The 14,510-nt window shown below is 33.0% G+C and overlaps 1 protein-coding gene and 1 pseudogene across 1 annotated transcript; both read right to left on the reverse strand.

Annotated features, from left to right (window-relative positions):
• Nucleotides 1-361: 361 nt before the first annotated feature.
• On the reverse strand, nt 362-4,267 carry LOC129285155 (coatomer subunit zeta-2-like). The gene is made up of 6 exons (XM_054920721.1): nt 4,068-4,267; nt 2,349-2,508; nt 1,930-2,077; nt 1,746-1,823; nt 750-834; nt 362-654 (listed from the first exon to the last, which is right to left on the reverse strand). The coding sequence occupies exons 1-6, from the start codon at nt 4,083-4,085 to the stop codon at nt 595-597; spliced, it is 549 nt and encodes a 182-aa protein (XP_054776696.1). The 5' UTR covers nt 4,086-4,267; the 3' UTR covers nt 362-594.
• Nucleotides 4,268-5,276: 1,009 nt separating this feature from the next.
• Nucleotides 5,277-11,408, reverse strand: LOC129285909 (uncharacterized; annotated as a pseudogene).
• Nucleotides 11,409-14,510: the final 3,102 nt, after the last annotated feature.

Raw genomic sequence — 14,510 nt, forward strand, 5'->3', positions numbered from 1 at the left:
GCCCACCAAACATAAATTTCTTTCTTCGATCCTTTTAATTCCTCCTTTTGAAATTTTCTTCCCATCCATACATACATAGCTATACACTAAAACAATTTTTCACGTTAAAAACTCATTCTTTCCTGGAACACAGTCAAATAGAAAGCAATGGATGACGACCAAGATATTCTAGCCCATAAATTCCACTCATGCAAAAATATTAATCGCTTGATTGTCACATAAACTTTATTCTAGGTTTGCTTAGTGATTTATTCTTCAGATATTTTGTGTTTACATTTCATAATCCTTTTATCAGAGGATAATAACTACTATTTTCTGACCTGTATCGCATTGTTTATTTTCAGACAAATTAAACATGTCAGAATTCAACGACCAAAACCTTCAACACTAACAGCTAGGATTTACAAGTTGACTGAGAAAAAAGAAAAATAATTAAGTAATGACTGAAATTTTTTTCAAATCTTAAGGATCCTCAAAGAACCAACCAAACACCAAGAGTAATAAGATGATGAGAAGGCACTTAAGACACAGTTAACTTATCATGATAGGAATATGAGCAAGAGACTCCTCTTTTGCCAAACAGCATAATAGGGATCATTTAAGAAGAGATCTGGTGAAATGTTCCCTGGCTGTAGCCAATGCTTGACTTATTGTCTGCAAGAGAAGGAAAAACAATTACAACTCAGATCATGAAGGGCTCACAATCCAGTTCTTTTCTGAAACACAATTTAAACAGTTGTAAAATGCACCTGTTCAGATAAAGAAGTGGCAGAATCTAGACTATTGCTCGCGACTTTCCCAGCTATAACATCTGGATCAGTTTCCAGTATTATACTGCATAAAAAAGAACAGATGAGCTGAACTCTTAACACCATGGAATGTATAACGACTGAAATTACAGTGGCAGGTGAAAGCTGCTGATGATGGTGGAAACTAGAAGGTTTAGCTAAAATATTAAGAGAAGAGAATATCTTCCAACAACAACCCAAGTTTGATTCCACTAGACGACATTTGGAGGAGGGTAATATCACACATCATATTATAGGAGGGTGCCTTTATGACAAACCAAGAAGCGGTTTGGCTCCCACTTGAATATGTAACTCCAGAAAGCAAGTAGATTCTACATAGTGTATCTATCTCTCCTCAATCCTTCAATTAAACTATCGTTCAAGAGTGCATAAGATCCATTCGATCATTTTATGTCAGGGTATCGCATGACAATGAAATGTACTGAGAAGGGCACAAAATGCGAGGGTTCCATTTGAACAATAACCTCCATAACATGTGGATTCTACACACTATATCTGTCTCTCTTTTCACTTGATATTATCATTTGATTTCTTTACAGTTGGCAATAAAAAAAAAAAAAACTATGGGTGGGGATGTAGTCAGCATTGTAGATTTTGGAAGACATTTTTGGAGCAGAAACTTGGTTACCCATGTTGTAATAAAGATTTAAGCCTTGCTTTGATTAGGCCACCATGCACATGGCAGAATACAAACGATGTTGTTGTGATTATGTGACCTAATACAAACTATGGACATTTTATCATCTGATAGAAGAAAAGGTTGATATCATGGATTCAAACAGATCGAAGCATTTGCTAAGTTTAGAGAAGTTTTCTGTTCATCAATCTCCTAATGTTATACTTTGGAGGTTGTTTTCTTTGACACCGGGGGGAGGGCGCATTAAAAGGTATTGGCAGATTCTAACTACTATGTCAATAATAATGTATATGGCATACCCGCCATCCGCAATTTCATCAATACATAATAGAATGAGATCCAAGTTCTCAAGTGCTTCACTTTTTTCTACCCTGCCCCTGGACAAAAACAAGGGATGGGATAATCAAGTCAGTACTCAATACAACAATCAAGAAAAAAGCTAAAACACGTACGTATATAAATAGTTAAGAACAAGAAAAGAACCTTAGCAGAACGCCAACAGCATCGAAAAATCCCTGCAGCACTGTGGCCAAGATAATCTCATTTTCATCCTCACCCCCAGTAACAAAAAAGTGAAGGTCTTGGACAAACTTGTAAACAACAACGTTATTCTCAAAGAGTGCTACTTCCGCTGTAAATGAGAACACAAAGATATTGAAGTGAAATTTATAAACTTGTAGAGTAACTTCATATAGAGAGTTGTAAATTACAATCCACTCCACTAATAGATATATTTAAAAAAAAAACAAAAGATAACTAATTGTTCTTGTCAGAATAAACATTGGATGATACTACTTCCAACACAAGACAAGTTCCAACTCAAATGGAAGAGGCAGGGAACAATGTAAATAAACTCCTTTGTGATACAAAAAGCTGCCTGAAAATGAGAAGCAATCACCCACCTTCTGTTCGGGCATTGGTCTTTTGCGTCTTGTTGAATACAGCCTTCTCAAAAGCCTCCTTTGCACTATTTGTTGGCCAATCATCTGAGTAATATTTAACAGCCACACGTTTCCCCTCAGAATCAAGAAGGAGGATGTTTTTCACAGAAGGACATGAATCCTAAGAAAAGCACAGGGTAAAGGATCAAAGTTACATCATTTTCAACAATATTTGGTGCTGAAAAAGTAACAAGAGATGTTTTCATTTTAACACCACAAACATTTTTTTACCGCTTTTAGATCAGTGTGAATGGTAAAGCACATGGATCATAACAGTATCAGCCATACGAGCTAAGAGAGCAGGGCCATGCATTGTAGATTTACAAATTTCAAAATGTTACCTTGAGTCATTTTCAACATGTGCCATCTTTTCTGGAATGTGGCCCTTGCCCATTAACATGGAGATATAGTTTTGATTGTTGTTTGCTCTTCTCTAATCTATTATTCATCCTTCTTTCTCCTTTTTTCTCCATTTCATGGGTTTTACGTGTACAAGCACTCTTCCTCCTACCTATTTCTTCTTTCATAAATTCATCAATTTCATATATAATGTGCATGGCTCCAAGTGGCCCTTCTGCAGTTTTTGTGTGCCACACATATCCAACAACTATGATATCAACAATTTTTATGTCCATCATTTGGCATATAATATATTAATTTATCAATCCTAAGTTTTATTTAGCAAGGGACAACTGGAAATATCATGCCAAGAAATAAACAGAAAATTGTTCAGCCAGGAACCTTTAAGAAACAGATAACATATATAGGCTGCATAATTAAAAATTATAAACACAGATCTGCTAGATTTCCAGTTATTATAAGTATTAGTTAGAACTACAAATATAGTTAAGTGCGCTAAGTTGCCCATAGGATCAAGATCTCAAGATTTTTTTTTCTTTTTTTTTTTTTGGCAATTGAAACTGATCCTAATCAAGATAGATAATCCAGAAGGTTGTGAAAATGAAATAAAATCTGAATAGCCAGATGAACTGTTTGCAACCTATTGAAATGTAACATGAATGTTCAAGGTTTTTATCTTTCGAAACAACACGAGGATCAATGATATAGGATATTATTTGGTATTCCAGCCCCACGGAAACTATTAAGAGTACGACCAAAAAACAACTCCTGTTTAAGAGAAAAACTTTACTTGTGTGAACCGCGTGCCGTATGATCCCTTAAATGAAAAGAACAGACCATTTGATTACCAATGGATCACTTATGAAATAACTCATGCAAATAGGAATCCACCAAAAAAAAAAATCCACAATCGCAGTTTCATAGCGAACAGTCAAATGCAAATCGGCATGTAAGATCCATTTGGCATGCTCAATTTATCTGCATAATATCAATTGTACATGATCTATTCAGGGCATCGAAATAAAACTAATTAGCAAACTCAGATCTACATCGCTGAGCACACAAACATGTATCAACAGCGCAAGTGAAACAATAATCAAGCAAAGTTGATGATTCGACCCACAGATCAAGTGTGTGAGGTGAAATCATCAGCATAGATGACATTTAGAAGGGAATCCAATGTTTGGCATAATCCAGAAGAAGAGTCACCCAAAATAATCGAAAAATCATTAGCCCCATGATATAAACCAGTGAACTGACGAGGTCCTAAGACGAAAGTTGACTTTGCGAAGGTGAGTTAGTCACAGAAAGATAGCTTACGGTGTATGGAGGAGACATTATCTGCAAATTTCGCCGACGCCGTCACCGTCGCCGAGGAAAAGGAAAACGGAGAGAATTTCTCAGTCAGGCTGTAGACTTCTCGTGATCCGACACAATCTCACAATTTTGATGATCAAATTTTTATGAACCCGTCGGTTTTGGTCGTTTTCTCACTCCCTCCCTGTTTCGCCCCCACGCAAATTTTCTACTTATCAGGTGGGCCTCTGTTCTCTTGTCCATGCATTTCAAAGAACTCAATAAACTTCCAGGCGTTAGCCCAACAAATATACTATTTGGGCCCCAGAAATCCTTAAGAATTTGACAGTAATTTTGTATGTAAAATATGAATTGTACTTTGTATAACGGGTTAAATGATAAATTAACCCTTAAATTATGAGTTAATGAGCAAATAAGATTCTAAATTATTATTTAAAAATTATTCTATACTTTGAACTCTTAAAATATGTAAAATATTAAATTCATAATAAAATAAACACTAACCGTTAACTTTGTAATACCGTCATTGTTCACGCAAGTACTGTTCAGGGTTTATTTTTTTTACAAATTTAACCTTAACTATTACAATACCTATGTAAATAGTAATAGTATTAAAAAAATTAACAGTCAAAGTTTATTTTGTTGTGAATTTAAAAATTTAAAATTTATTTTACATATTTTAAGAGTTTTGAATTTAAGGTGATTTTCGAACAAAAATTTAAAATTTTATTTACTCATTAACCTTTAAATTATTTAATTTCAAGAATGCATGAAACTCTAAACTTTTTCTTTTTATAACATTTCAAAATAGTGCATCCATTTCTTATTATCAACAAATGTTAGTTTTGATTATTAGTTAATTCAAAAATAATAAAAAAAATCTTCAAAGATTACATAAAAAGACTAATACATTTTTCTTAGTTTTTTTATATAATTTTTGGGTCTTTGTTTATAATTTTTAAATCCTGATCTATAATTATTTTAGTCCTTCTACGTAATTTTTAAAATTCTTTTTTATTATTTTTAGCCGATGGAGAAATTCTAAATTATGTCACCATCGTTTATGGTTAAAAAAATGGTAATATCACTGTAACTTGCAAATTATCAAAACCATTATCTTAGTGAAAACTAATAATTATCATGGTAATTTGCCCAGTACATGTGCACACATGCACGCATATACATACATAAATATATTTGAATTTACACATATTAGAAATCTATAATCTTTATTTTTTATTTCTTTTCACCAAAGAAATCTATAATCTACCTTTTCAACAATTTTACCATCAGACTAGAAAATATCCCGTGTGATACACGTATCAATAAATAATTCTTATGACAACTATAGATTGGATGAAGTATGATTTAGGGTTTAATGTTGAATGATAAAGTAGTCTGCTGCATCATTCTCCAGATTATCACCAGCAGTAGGAGGTAAGTTGTTCCTAGAAACGTTCTTGCGATGAACTTGGGCATGAGTCTCAGCTTCATGTTGAAACATCTTCACCAGTTCTTGTAGCTCCAGCTTCCTAACTTCAACCTGATCCTCAGGGATGGGATTTTTCAGCCCTAGGTAAATCAGTCCTATTATGATCAGCACTAGACCTAAGAAGAACAAGATTGCTGTGAAACACCAAATGCATATGGCGTATTTTCTGCCCCGGGTATTCCGTCGACGTTGATTCCAAATAACCCGGTAACGATGGTCAGGACAAGGCCACAACCACCGAATACGGCTAAATTATGCGTCACTCGAAGACTTCGATCCTGATGAGATATGAACAAGACACAAAACAGTTCTCATGTTAACCTCCAGACAGGAATATATCATATTTTGTGTTTGACCACTACAAAGGAGAAACCATGTCTGTGTTTGACATAAGTTACACTTAAATTGGACGTGACATCTCACATTTTGTGGTGTTAACTATGTCTGCGTCGCATGCCGATCTAAAAGATAACTAAGCATCCCTAAAATATATGTTAAACACTCCATTGATTAGGAGCTATGCTAACTAAACCAAAGATCTTAAGTTTGAATTCTTAAGTATATGGCTGTATTAAATACTTGTTGAGAGAGAGTTTGTTGTCCTTGTGGTATGACTTGGCTCTATCTAGATTAGTCAGGATCCGAAGGACTCTAGATACTTGATGCACGTGCAATATCTATATATAGGTTTTCTGGGATCAATACCTGCAACCATGCACGAACGTTGCTCTGCATTACATCTTGAATGGTGAACAAGCGCCCACGAACTGCTTCTTGCTCTTCAATCATTTCCCTCGTGCTCTTTCTCACTCCCTCCAACAAGTTTCTTGCTGCACTTCCTCTCAGATGTTGGAGGAGCTCAAAGACAATCTCTTCTCTTGCATGGAGTGACCACTTGACTCTGATAACCTGCAGTAAATAAACAATATTAAAGACCTGAGAATCCTAGCTCCTAAGACATTAGCAAAGTCCTCATTGAACTATCTTCATAGAACTTTTGGAGTATATGCGCATGGACTTGACACTACATCTTGTTTTAAAACTTTATGGCATGAGGTCTACATGTCCTTTGTACTTATATAATCCTGTTCTCGTCCAATTCTATTCAATATGGATCTTTTTCTCACTCTCACATTTGAACCCAGCAAAACAGCTAATACAAATTCAAGTTTCACTGACTACTATGATCATACAATCTCTCAGTTTTATTTTCATACTTAACTTTTGTACTAGTTGTAACTTCTCAAAACTAAATTCACCCGTGCCAAAAAATGGTGCCCTTGGGATTACACTCTTCTGAATTTTCTAAAATAAAGGTTCGCCATCTTTTTTTTTTTTTAATTACTCATAGGTATCATCCTATTAGAGGCAATCCTATTCGAGGCACGGTTGGACATTAAATGGTAAGCATCTTAATTCATGAAAAGATCAACCAGTAGTGAATTATCTTATACTTCTATCAGTGATTATAGAATTGTAACTCCCTATAAAGCACATTTATATCAGCTATTCCAACATACCTCTGCTGGGTAAAGAGGTTCAACATTTATCATAAATACAGCAATGACAAGCACTGTTCACCAGTTAGAACTATATTCCCTCATCCCAAAGGCAACTAAGCCTCAGTATTTCATGTTTAAGAGGCCAATTATCAGTAATCCAAGGTTGAGTGAATTCATTACTCAAGCTTGGACCAGGAGATAATAATCAGATACAGAACGAAAAAGGTCATAAAAATTGGGAAAAAATCCAAGACGAAGGCAATGGAGCCCACAGCCCTTTCAAGACGAAAGATGCCCCATTGCCCACTTCCTCTTCCTCTTTGCTTACTGTTTATTCTCTTCCTAACAGTATTCCTGTATAAAAGCTGAAGTTAATTCATACTAAAATACTACAATGGCACCATTTTCATCCTTAACAAAAGTCATAGTAGCCTCATTTTCCATTTTTGAACATATAGAAAAAGTACAAGCTGAATCCTGATTAATTAAATTTGATTTGCACTTGACTTTCAAACCACCTGTAAGAATCAATTATACTTGGTACGTTTGATGCTTCTATGTGCTATGGATATCTCTGTCTTCATTACACTTGACACGTGATACACTCAAACTGAGCTGTCCAAGCATTGGCCAAAAGATAAAAATAAAAATAAAAAACCTCCAATTCGTCACTTCCAGTCACATCAATCGTTCTGTATCAAATCCAACCTACACTACTCATTGATGAAATGGATATTTTGTGTCACGATGGCAATTCCAACCATTTTCACCTTCACTCTAGCAACACTCCTACCATCATTACCATTTCCACAAAATACATCAAACAACTAATGCCAATTCGCATTTCCGAGACAAATATGCTCTGTTCTCATATTTTCTTATACGTTTCTAAAGACAAATGGATCAATTATTATTTGCAATGGATTCTTCTTTCCTAATCAACTAATCAGAAACATTAGTAAGTGTTAACATGATCAAGCAGCAAATAAAAAATCATCCAAAAAGGTAACTTCAAACCAGCAAAAACCAACATACCTGTCTCGATAACCTTCTGATTTCTTGATTAAGAATTACACTAAAAAGATTCATATCTTCTTGGTTTCTCCTAGTGAAATGGAAAAGTGTTGATTTTAGTATAAAGCTCATTCAAAGTGACATAATGACCTGAGTTCATGACATAAAGCATATTTGGGAACCTGTTCACAAACTTCAATTCAATCTCATCTGCTGCACCAAATATAAATTTACGGAATAGCCTGGATAACAAAAGAAAAAGTCAAGCCAAAGTAAAGTAACAAAACTTACAAAGTTTATAATGAAATTAATAGCAATCCTACACCTGAGTTATAACTCAAGCAATGGAAGCATAAGACCAATTACACAACTCTAAATACTACTTTTCTAAAGGGCGGCCTAAGACACAGTCCACCAATACAATCCATGCATCAAATGAAAGAAGTTGAATAAACTTTAAGTGCAGATAACATCATAACCTCCTACGAACCTATCACCCATATTTTTTCACAACACTTATCTTTAGCACATCAAACGCATATGAGAAAAGGTGAACGATTTAAGTTCCATAAACTATTTCAAGCATTTTGTTCTCTGCCATTCGCTTGTAACTGTCTTCACATACATACCACATACCCCTTAACATTTAAATTTATATTTTGCATGTGTTGAAATCATCTGGCATGGCTCTCCCCCAACTTATATCTGATTAAATTGTCCATCTCTTTAGGCAAAGAAAATTATTTTTCTTTCCTTTACATATCTGTTGAATTTTCATTCATCAATTAAGTTTACGCATGAGGTATAACATGGTTTTACACTGGTTATGAATAAAACAAAACCTCAAAAGAAAATATCAATGTGAAGAAATAAGAATAGCACCAATGAAGATGGATCGTGAAGGGTCAACTTCTTTTCAAAGAGAAATTTTCAATTAAGCACTCTGTAAAAATAAGTATACAACTGCAGAAGGAAAAAGAAGATGCTTAAAGAAATTAAAAGAAGAACATGTGTGTATATAAAGAAATGATGCTCATACCTATCATCCCATCGAGAAAGGCGGCATGCAAGCTGTGCTATAACTTCATGGACTGTTCTGGGCACATTATACCCTCCTGCAGAAAGAAGCTCCTAACCATAGCAAAACATTGAAGCTATAAAATAAAACAAATTAACAGCCATCAAAAGAATATGCCAAGCAAGAACAACCTGAACTTCTGTGATTCCCAAAACATTTATACTTGACACTGATCCTTTTATATGCATTGCAGTTACTAGGAAGTTTTGAGCTTGCCAAGACCTAAGTACAATGGGGATGTCATCTTCATCAACAAGAGGATCACCAACTGATTGTCCCAAAGCTCAAATAACAGCCCCCCAGCAACTCTAACAGGGACCTACATACATTACAAGTATAATCAACACCTATGGAAAAAAGAATATAAGTAGAAGGAACAGTCATTGTCATGCCATGTTACAAATATTATTCACCTAGAATTACATATATAGATATAGACATACACATAAACATAGATGAAATTCAAAAGGAACCCTTCCACCATCTTTAATATCATAATTGATAAGCAGCTGTTATCACTATTACAGATGATACATTGAGGTTTATTTAAGAATTAATTTCCATTTTCACATAAACTCTGATAGGAAAAAAAATAATAAAGTATAGATAATTTTCAATCCCTCACAAAGTCCCCAAATACAATTAGTTACTTTGAGCCGTGCTGCAGACATTCTGTATCTTCTCGTAATTATTTAAGCTATTGATCAGTGTCAAACCAGATCAAATGATAAAATAGATTGCAAGATGATTACATCTAAGACTAGAAAACACGAATAGGACTAGTACTTAAAAAGCAACATACCTCATACAAGAGGTGTTTCATCCGATCACTTATCAGCCGATTTTCATCTCTCAAAGCTAAACTAATAGCAGGATGTAACCATTGAGCATTGCTGAGCCAAGCCTCAACATTTGGGTGACCTGCAGAAACATGGCACCACCAAATAGGCCCAGATGGACGCTCCCAATAGGGAGCAGCCAGATCAGCAACAGTGCGATCATCTTCATCGTCAGTAAACTCAAACTGCTGAGAGGCCCAGACTGTATCAACCTGAACTTTCTGGACAAGTTCTGAAATCCTTGCCCATCCAATTGGTACCCAACAACTACCATCATATTTTTCTGTGACATCATCAATGGCATGTAACCTACTGCTCCTCAAGTCATTTGCAGATGACAAATCTGATAACTTGTTTCTATATAATCTTGGGGAAGTAGCATCTATCAGATCATTTGAAGGGTCAAGCATTTTTGAACATTCACCATCCATTTGTAATCTATCAGAGTTCTTTGATGAGTTCTTAGACTTAACTGATCGTCGTCGACCTCGAACAAATTCAAATGCACAAATAAGCCCATCAGTCCAAAGATCATTTCCAGGATTGGGATCTCTACTGTGATTAGTACTACAGCTTTCTGGCTTTTCATGTTTCCCCTGGGAATTTGAGTTGTTTGCTTTGTTGCTCATTTTATCTTCACCAATGGACCTATAGAAAAACAATCACACTTATCAAGGTAGAATTGAAGTACAATCTTCACAGGACTCGTCACTCTTCAATCAAAGAATGGTTTCAACAATGCCAATCACAGAGATTAATATCTGACCACCAACAGAAGTTTTCCCAGGATTATCACCAAATAATGCTGCAAGTTAAACAGAAAAAATGTGTTAGCATGCCTACTTCAGATAGTGCAAATATTACGCAAACGATAATCAAGCATAAAGAATAAAAGAAAAGTAAATTAAAATGACAAATAATTCGGACACCTCTGACAAGCATATAATAAAACTAATTCAATCATGTCATTAGATCTCGGGTGTGAGTGTGAGCACCCACCTTAACATTTTCTTATAACACTTGACAACGGTCCCGTGTCCAAATTAAGAAGAAAAATAAAAACCCAATAGGGAAAGTATAACCTAGCGCATCGGTAATTCAGTCAATAAGTAGTCGAGTACATGTAAGTAAAATCCAATTCCACAAATAAAATCCAGAATCATAGATGGAAACATATGAGCATACTTAGCACCGAGAATAACAGTCAAGAAGAAGACACAAACGCAAATATTCTCAGTCACACAACTCAAAACTACGACTCCGAACTTCTGAAGTTAAGGAATTTTTGTTGATAACACTAATTATCAGTGACATGTTCCAGAAAGGTGTATGAGAAAAGAAAAAGGAATTGCCAGAGGAATGTGAAGAATAAAGAATGAGATGCTTGAAATGACAAATGGGTTCTTCTAGGAGAGAAGAATAATACACAGTGAGCGCACACAGGGAGAGAACAATGGGCAAAGGATGAGAGAGCGATGCAAAATTGCAGATTAGTTTATTCGTTTCAAAAGTAGCACTTTAAGCATCCATTTATCACGCCACTGTTGGGTTCTTCTGCCCTTTTTTTCCCCCTCTTAATCTAGCAGCGGCTAAAATATAAATTATTCTTTATATTTTTAATATACATGACATAATAAATTATTAACTAACAGTAAAGATATTTTGAAGAAAGAAAAGTGAAATGAATATATTAGCTAAAAACTACTCATATTTTTATATATAAGATAAAAAAACTATATCACACACTTTAAAAAAATTAATTAATCATAATAATTATATTTAAAGATAAAAAAATTAAACTAAAATGCTCTATGTTAATTAATATAAGCATACATTAATCATTTTTGTTAATATAAATTGTGAACAATAATTTAAAAAATATGTAATAAATACTTATTGAAATATATAATTTTATTTATATTAAAAATAAATAAATAATAATTTTTTTATAAATAAAAATGGGGGGAAGTATAAAAGTAGCCTTGCAATTAAGAAAAGGACAATTAAAGGGAAAAAGATCAATTGACCATTGCAATTGTTGCTTCTTGGTAAAAATGAATTAAAGTAACCAAGAAGTTGCTTGTCTCTAGACTCCTAACCTCACTTGCTTGTCTCTTGGATCAAAGTCTTGCTGATTCCAGAAATTTTTTTAGGCCTTAGAGCTAGCTTTCTTGTTTTGGTTATCGCTGCTTTTTCTTTGTTGTTGATTTTCTTTTGTATTTTCGGCTTTGTTGCTCTGTTCCTGTCAACATTTTGCTGGCTTTAGTTATATATTAGTTTCCTTGTTGGCCCAAACAAAAAATTAAAAAAAAAATCCAAGAAGTTGAAGAACATCTTAAGCCAAACAATCAATTTTTTCCTCAGAGGTTTGAAGTTTCTCCTATGAACAAAAAAGGTGATGTGATCCAGAATGATCCAGACTACCCATAAAATTGTAGATCCAGTGAAAAATTACCCTTAAACATACAAGGTCCAAAAAGGATTTTTATGACAAACTTTTCATATCATGAACCTGTTCAAATCCTCACCTCAATAATGAAATGATCATGAATATAAGAATAAAGTAAGAATTTTTAATAAATAACAACAAAAGGCACCAAAAAAAAATTGGTTTATCACTTATGTTAATTAATGATAATTTAACTTTTAAAGCAGCCTCACTCCAATTCTACATATGATTTTCTTCTTCTTCTTTTTTTGGTAAACAATTCTGCACATGATTTTCGATGTGAAGTCATCTAACACCAATGCCCAAATATGTCATTCTCTATTCATAATTTTTAATCAATTAATATTACATCTGGTAAAAAATCAATAATAATAATCATATATATCTTCCGCTCGCGTAAAACGAGTTGATCGTCAGTCTTGTTTTTGTCATTTTATTAAAAAATTCTTAGTTTTTTTTTTATGTTCATTGTCAGGTCTATAATTTTTTATAGTTGAGTTTTTTTTTTTTTTAGGCCAAATTATCGTTGAGTTGATAGTCACTTTTTGACACTAGAACTTGAGTGATTAACGAGTGCTTATTTGTATACCCTTTAAAATATTTTTTTTAAATGGGTTTTTTGGTAGTTTATTAGATTAGTAGAGTAGGCTTTCAAGTTCAATAAATACCTATTACTTGCAGAGTATTTACGAATAAAATCTTCATACATTCCAAATATTAATACATACTTATAAATTTAAAATTATAATTTTTTTAAAAAAATATATAAAACACCTATATATAGGTCAAAATTAATTATAAACTTAAAATCAAATTTTTTTAAATTCATAATTAATTTTGACATGTAATAAAAGTTGAAAAAAATTAGCTCAATTGCCTAAAAAAATACAACTTCCATAAATTATGGATGAGATTCTTAAATATTTGGAATATAGCCCATTCATAAAATTAACTAGATGTGTTTTTTTCATTTTTATCCTCAAAATAAATTTATTATTAAAATAGAATATATTTAATTTAACTAATCTTTAATTGATTGGATCTTTCATTTTTATCATCAAAAGTTGTATTGTGCGTGCTTCCTTTCTAATTTATCATCTCTGAATATTTTCTCCATTAAATTGTTAGATTTGATTTTTTTGGATCATCATATTCATCTCTCATATAGTACTTTTTTTCATCAGAATTTTTTATCTATTTTTTTTGGATCACCATTTTTATCACAGAGCTTTTTCTCTCTCTCCCCCTCTGTTTTTTCCAGATATTATGAAGAGCACATTAGACATTGAAAGGAAACTCTATTACTGATCTGCGATATTATATCATTGATATACAGCTATATATTAATAATAAATAAATTGGTAAATTTTCAGTGATATGGCTTTTATATTAGTGATATATAATAGCATATCACTATGTAGATTGACATAACCAGACAATCAGATATAAACTTATTTATAATTAATATACAGTTGTATGTTAATGATGTAGTATCGCAAATCAGGAACACAAAAAACACATAATCATTTGCCCGAAACAAATCAAACAAAATCTTAAGAAACCCTCGCTTGAACTCTAACTTTTGTAACAAAGTCTAACTAGACTTGCTCACCTTGAATTTGCAACTTTAGTATGGCTTTATGTAGAAGCTGTAATTTCAGACTTCCTCACCTCACATTCATGATTTTTCAACCTGAATATTTTCTCCATTAGATTTTTGGATTTGATTTTCTTGGATAATCATATTCATCTCTCATATAGTGTTTTTCTTCATCAAAATTTTTTATCTAATTTTCTTGGATCACCATCTTCATCACATAACTTTTTCTCTCTCTCTCCTCTTTTGGTTTTTTCAGATATAATGTTGGCTAAATTTGCTAAAGCCCTAATAAAAATTTATGAAGTTAAAAAAAACCATAATTCTCTGTTCATAATTAATTTTGATATGTAACAAGAGTAATTAAATATATTTTCATAAAACTATCATTACTTAACTTTTAATTCTGCTTTCAATTATATTTAAAATCAACTTTATTAATTAATTTTAGAAATTAATTATGTGCCTGTTCAGA

Source organism: Prosopis cineraria, unplaced genomic scaffold, assembly GCF_029017545.1.
Source record: "Prosopis cineraria cultivar Desert tree isolate PC_DT_omini unplaced genomic scaffold, ASM2901754v1 PC11, whole genome shotgun sequence".
NCBI classification, from domain to species: domain Eukaryota; kingdom Viridiplantae; phylum Streptophyta; class Magnoliopsida; order Fabales; family Fabaceae; genus Prosopis; species Prosopis cineraria.

Bases quoted from the DNA above. Each gene is read 5' to 3' on its own strand.
- LOC129285155 (XM_054920721.1), bottom strand. The intron at 835-1,745 runs GTATGCCATATA...TTTTTTATGCAG, and splicing joins GATGAAATTGCGGATGGCGG to TATAATACTGGAAACTGATC. The intron at 655-749 runs GTGCATTTTACA...CTTCTCTTGCAG, and splicing joins CCACTTCTTTATCTGAACAG to ACAATAAGTCAAGCATTGGC.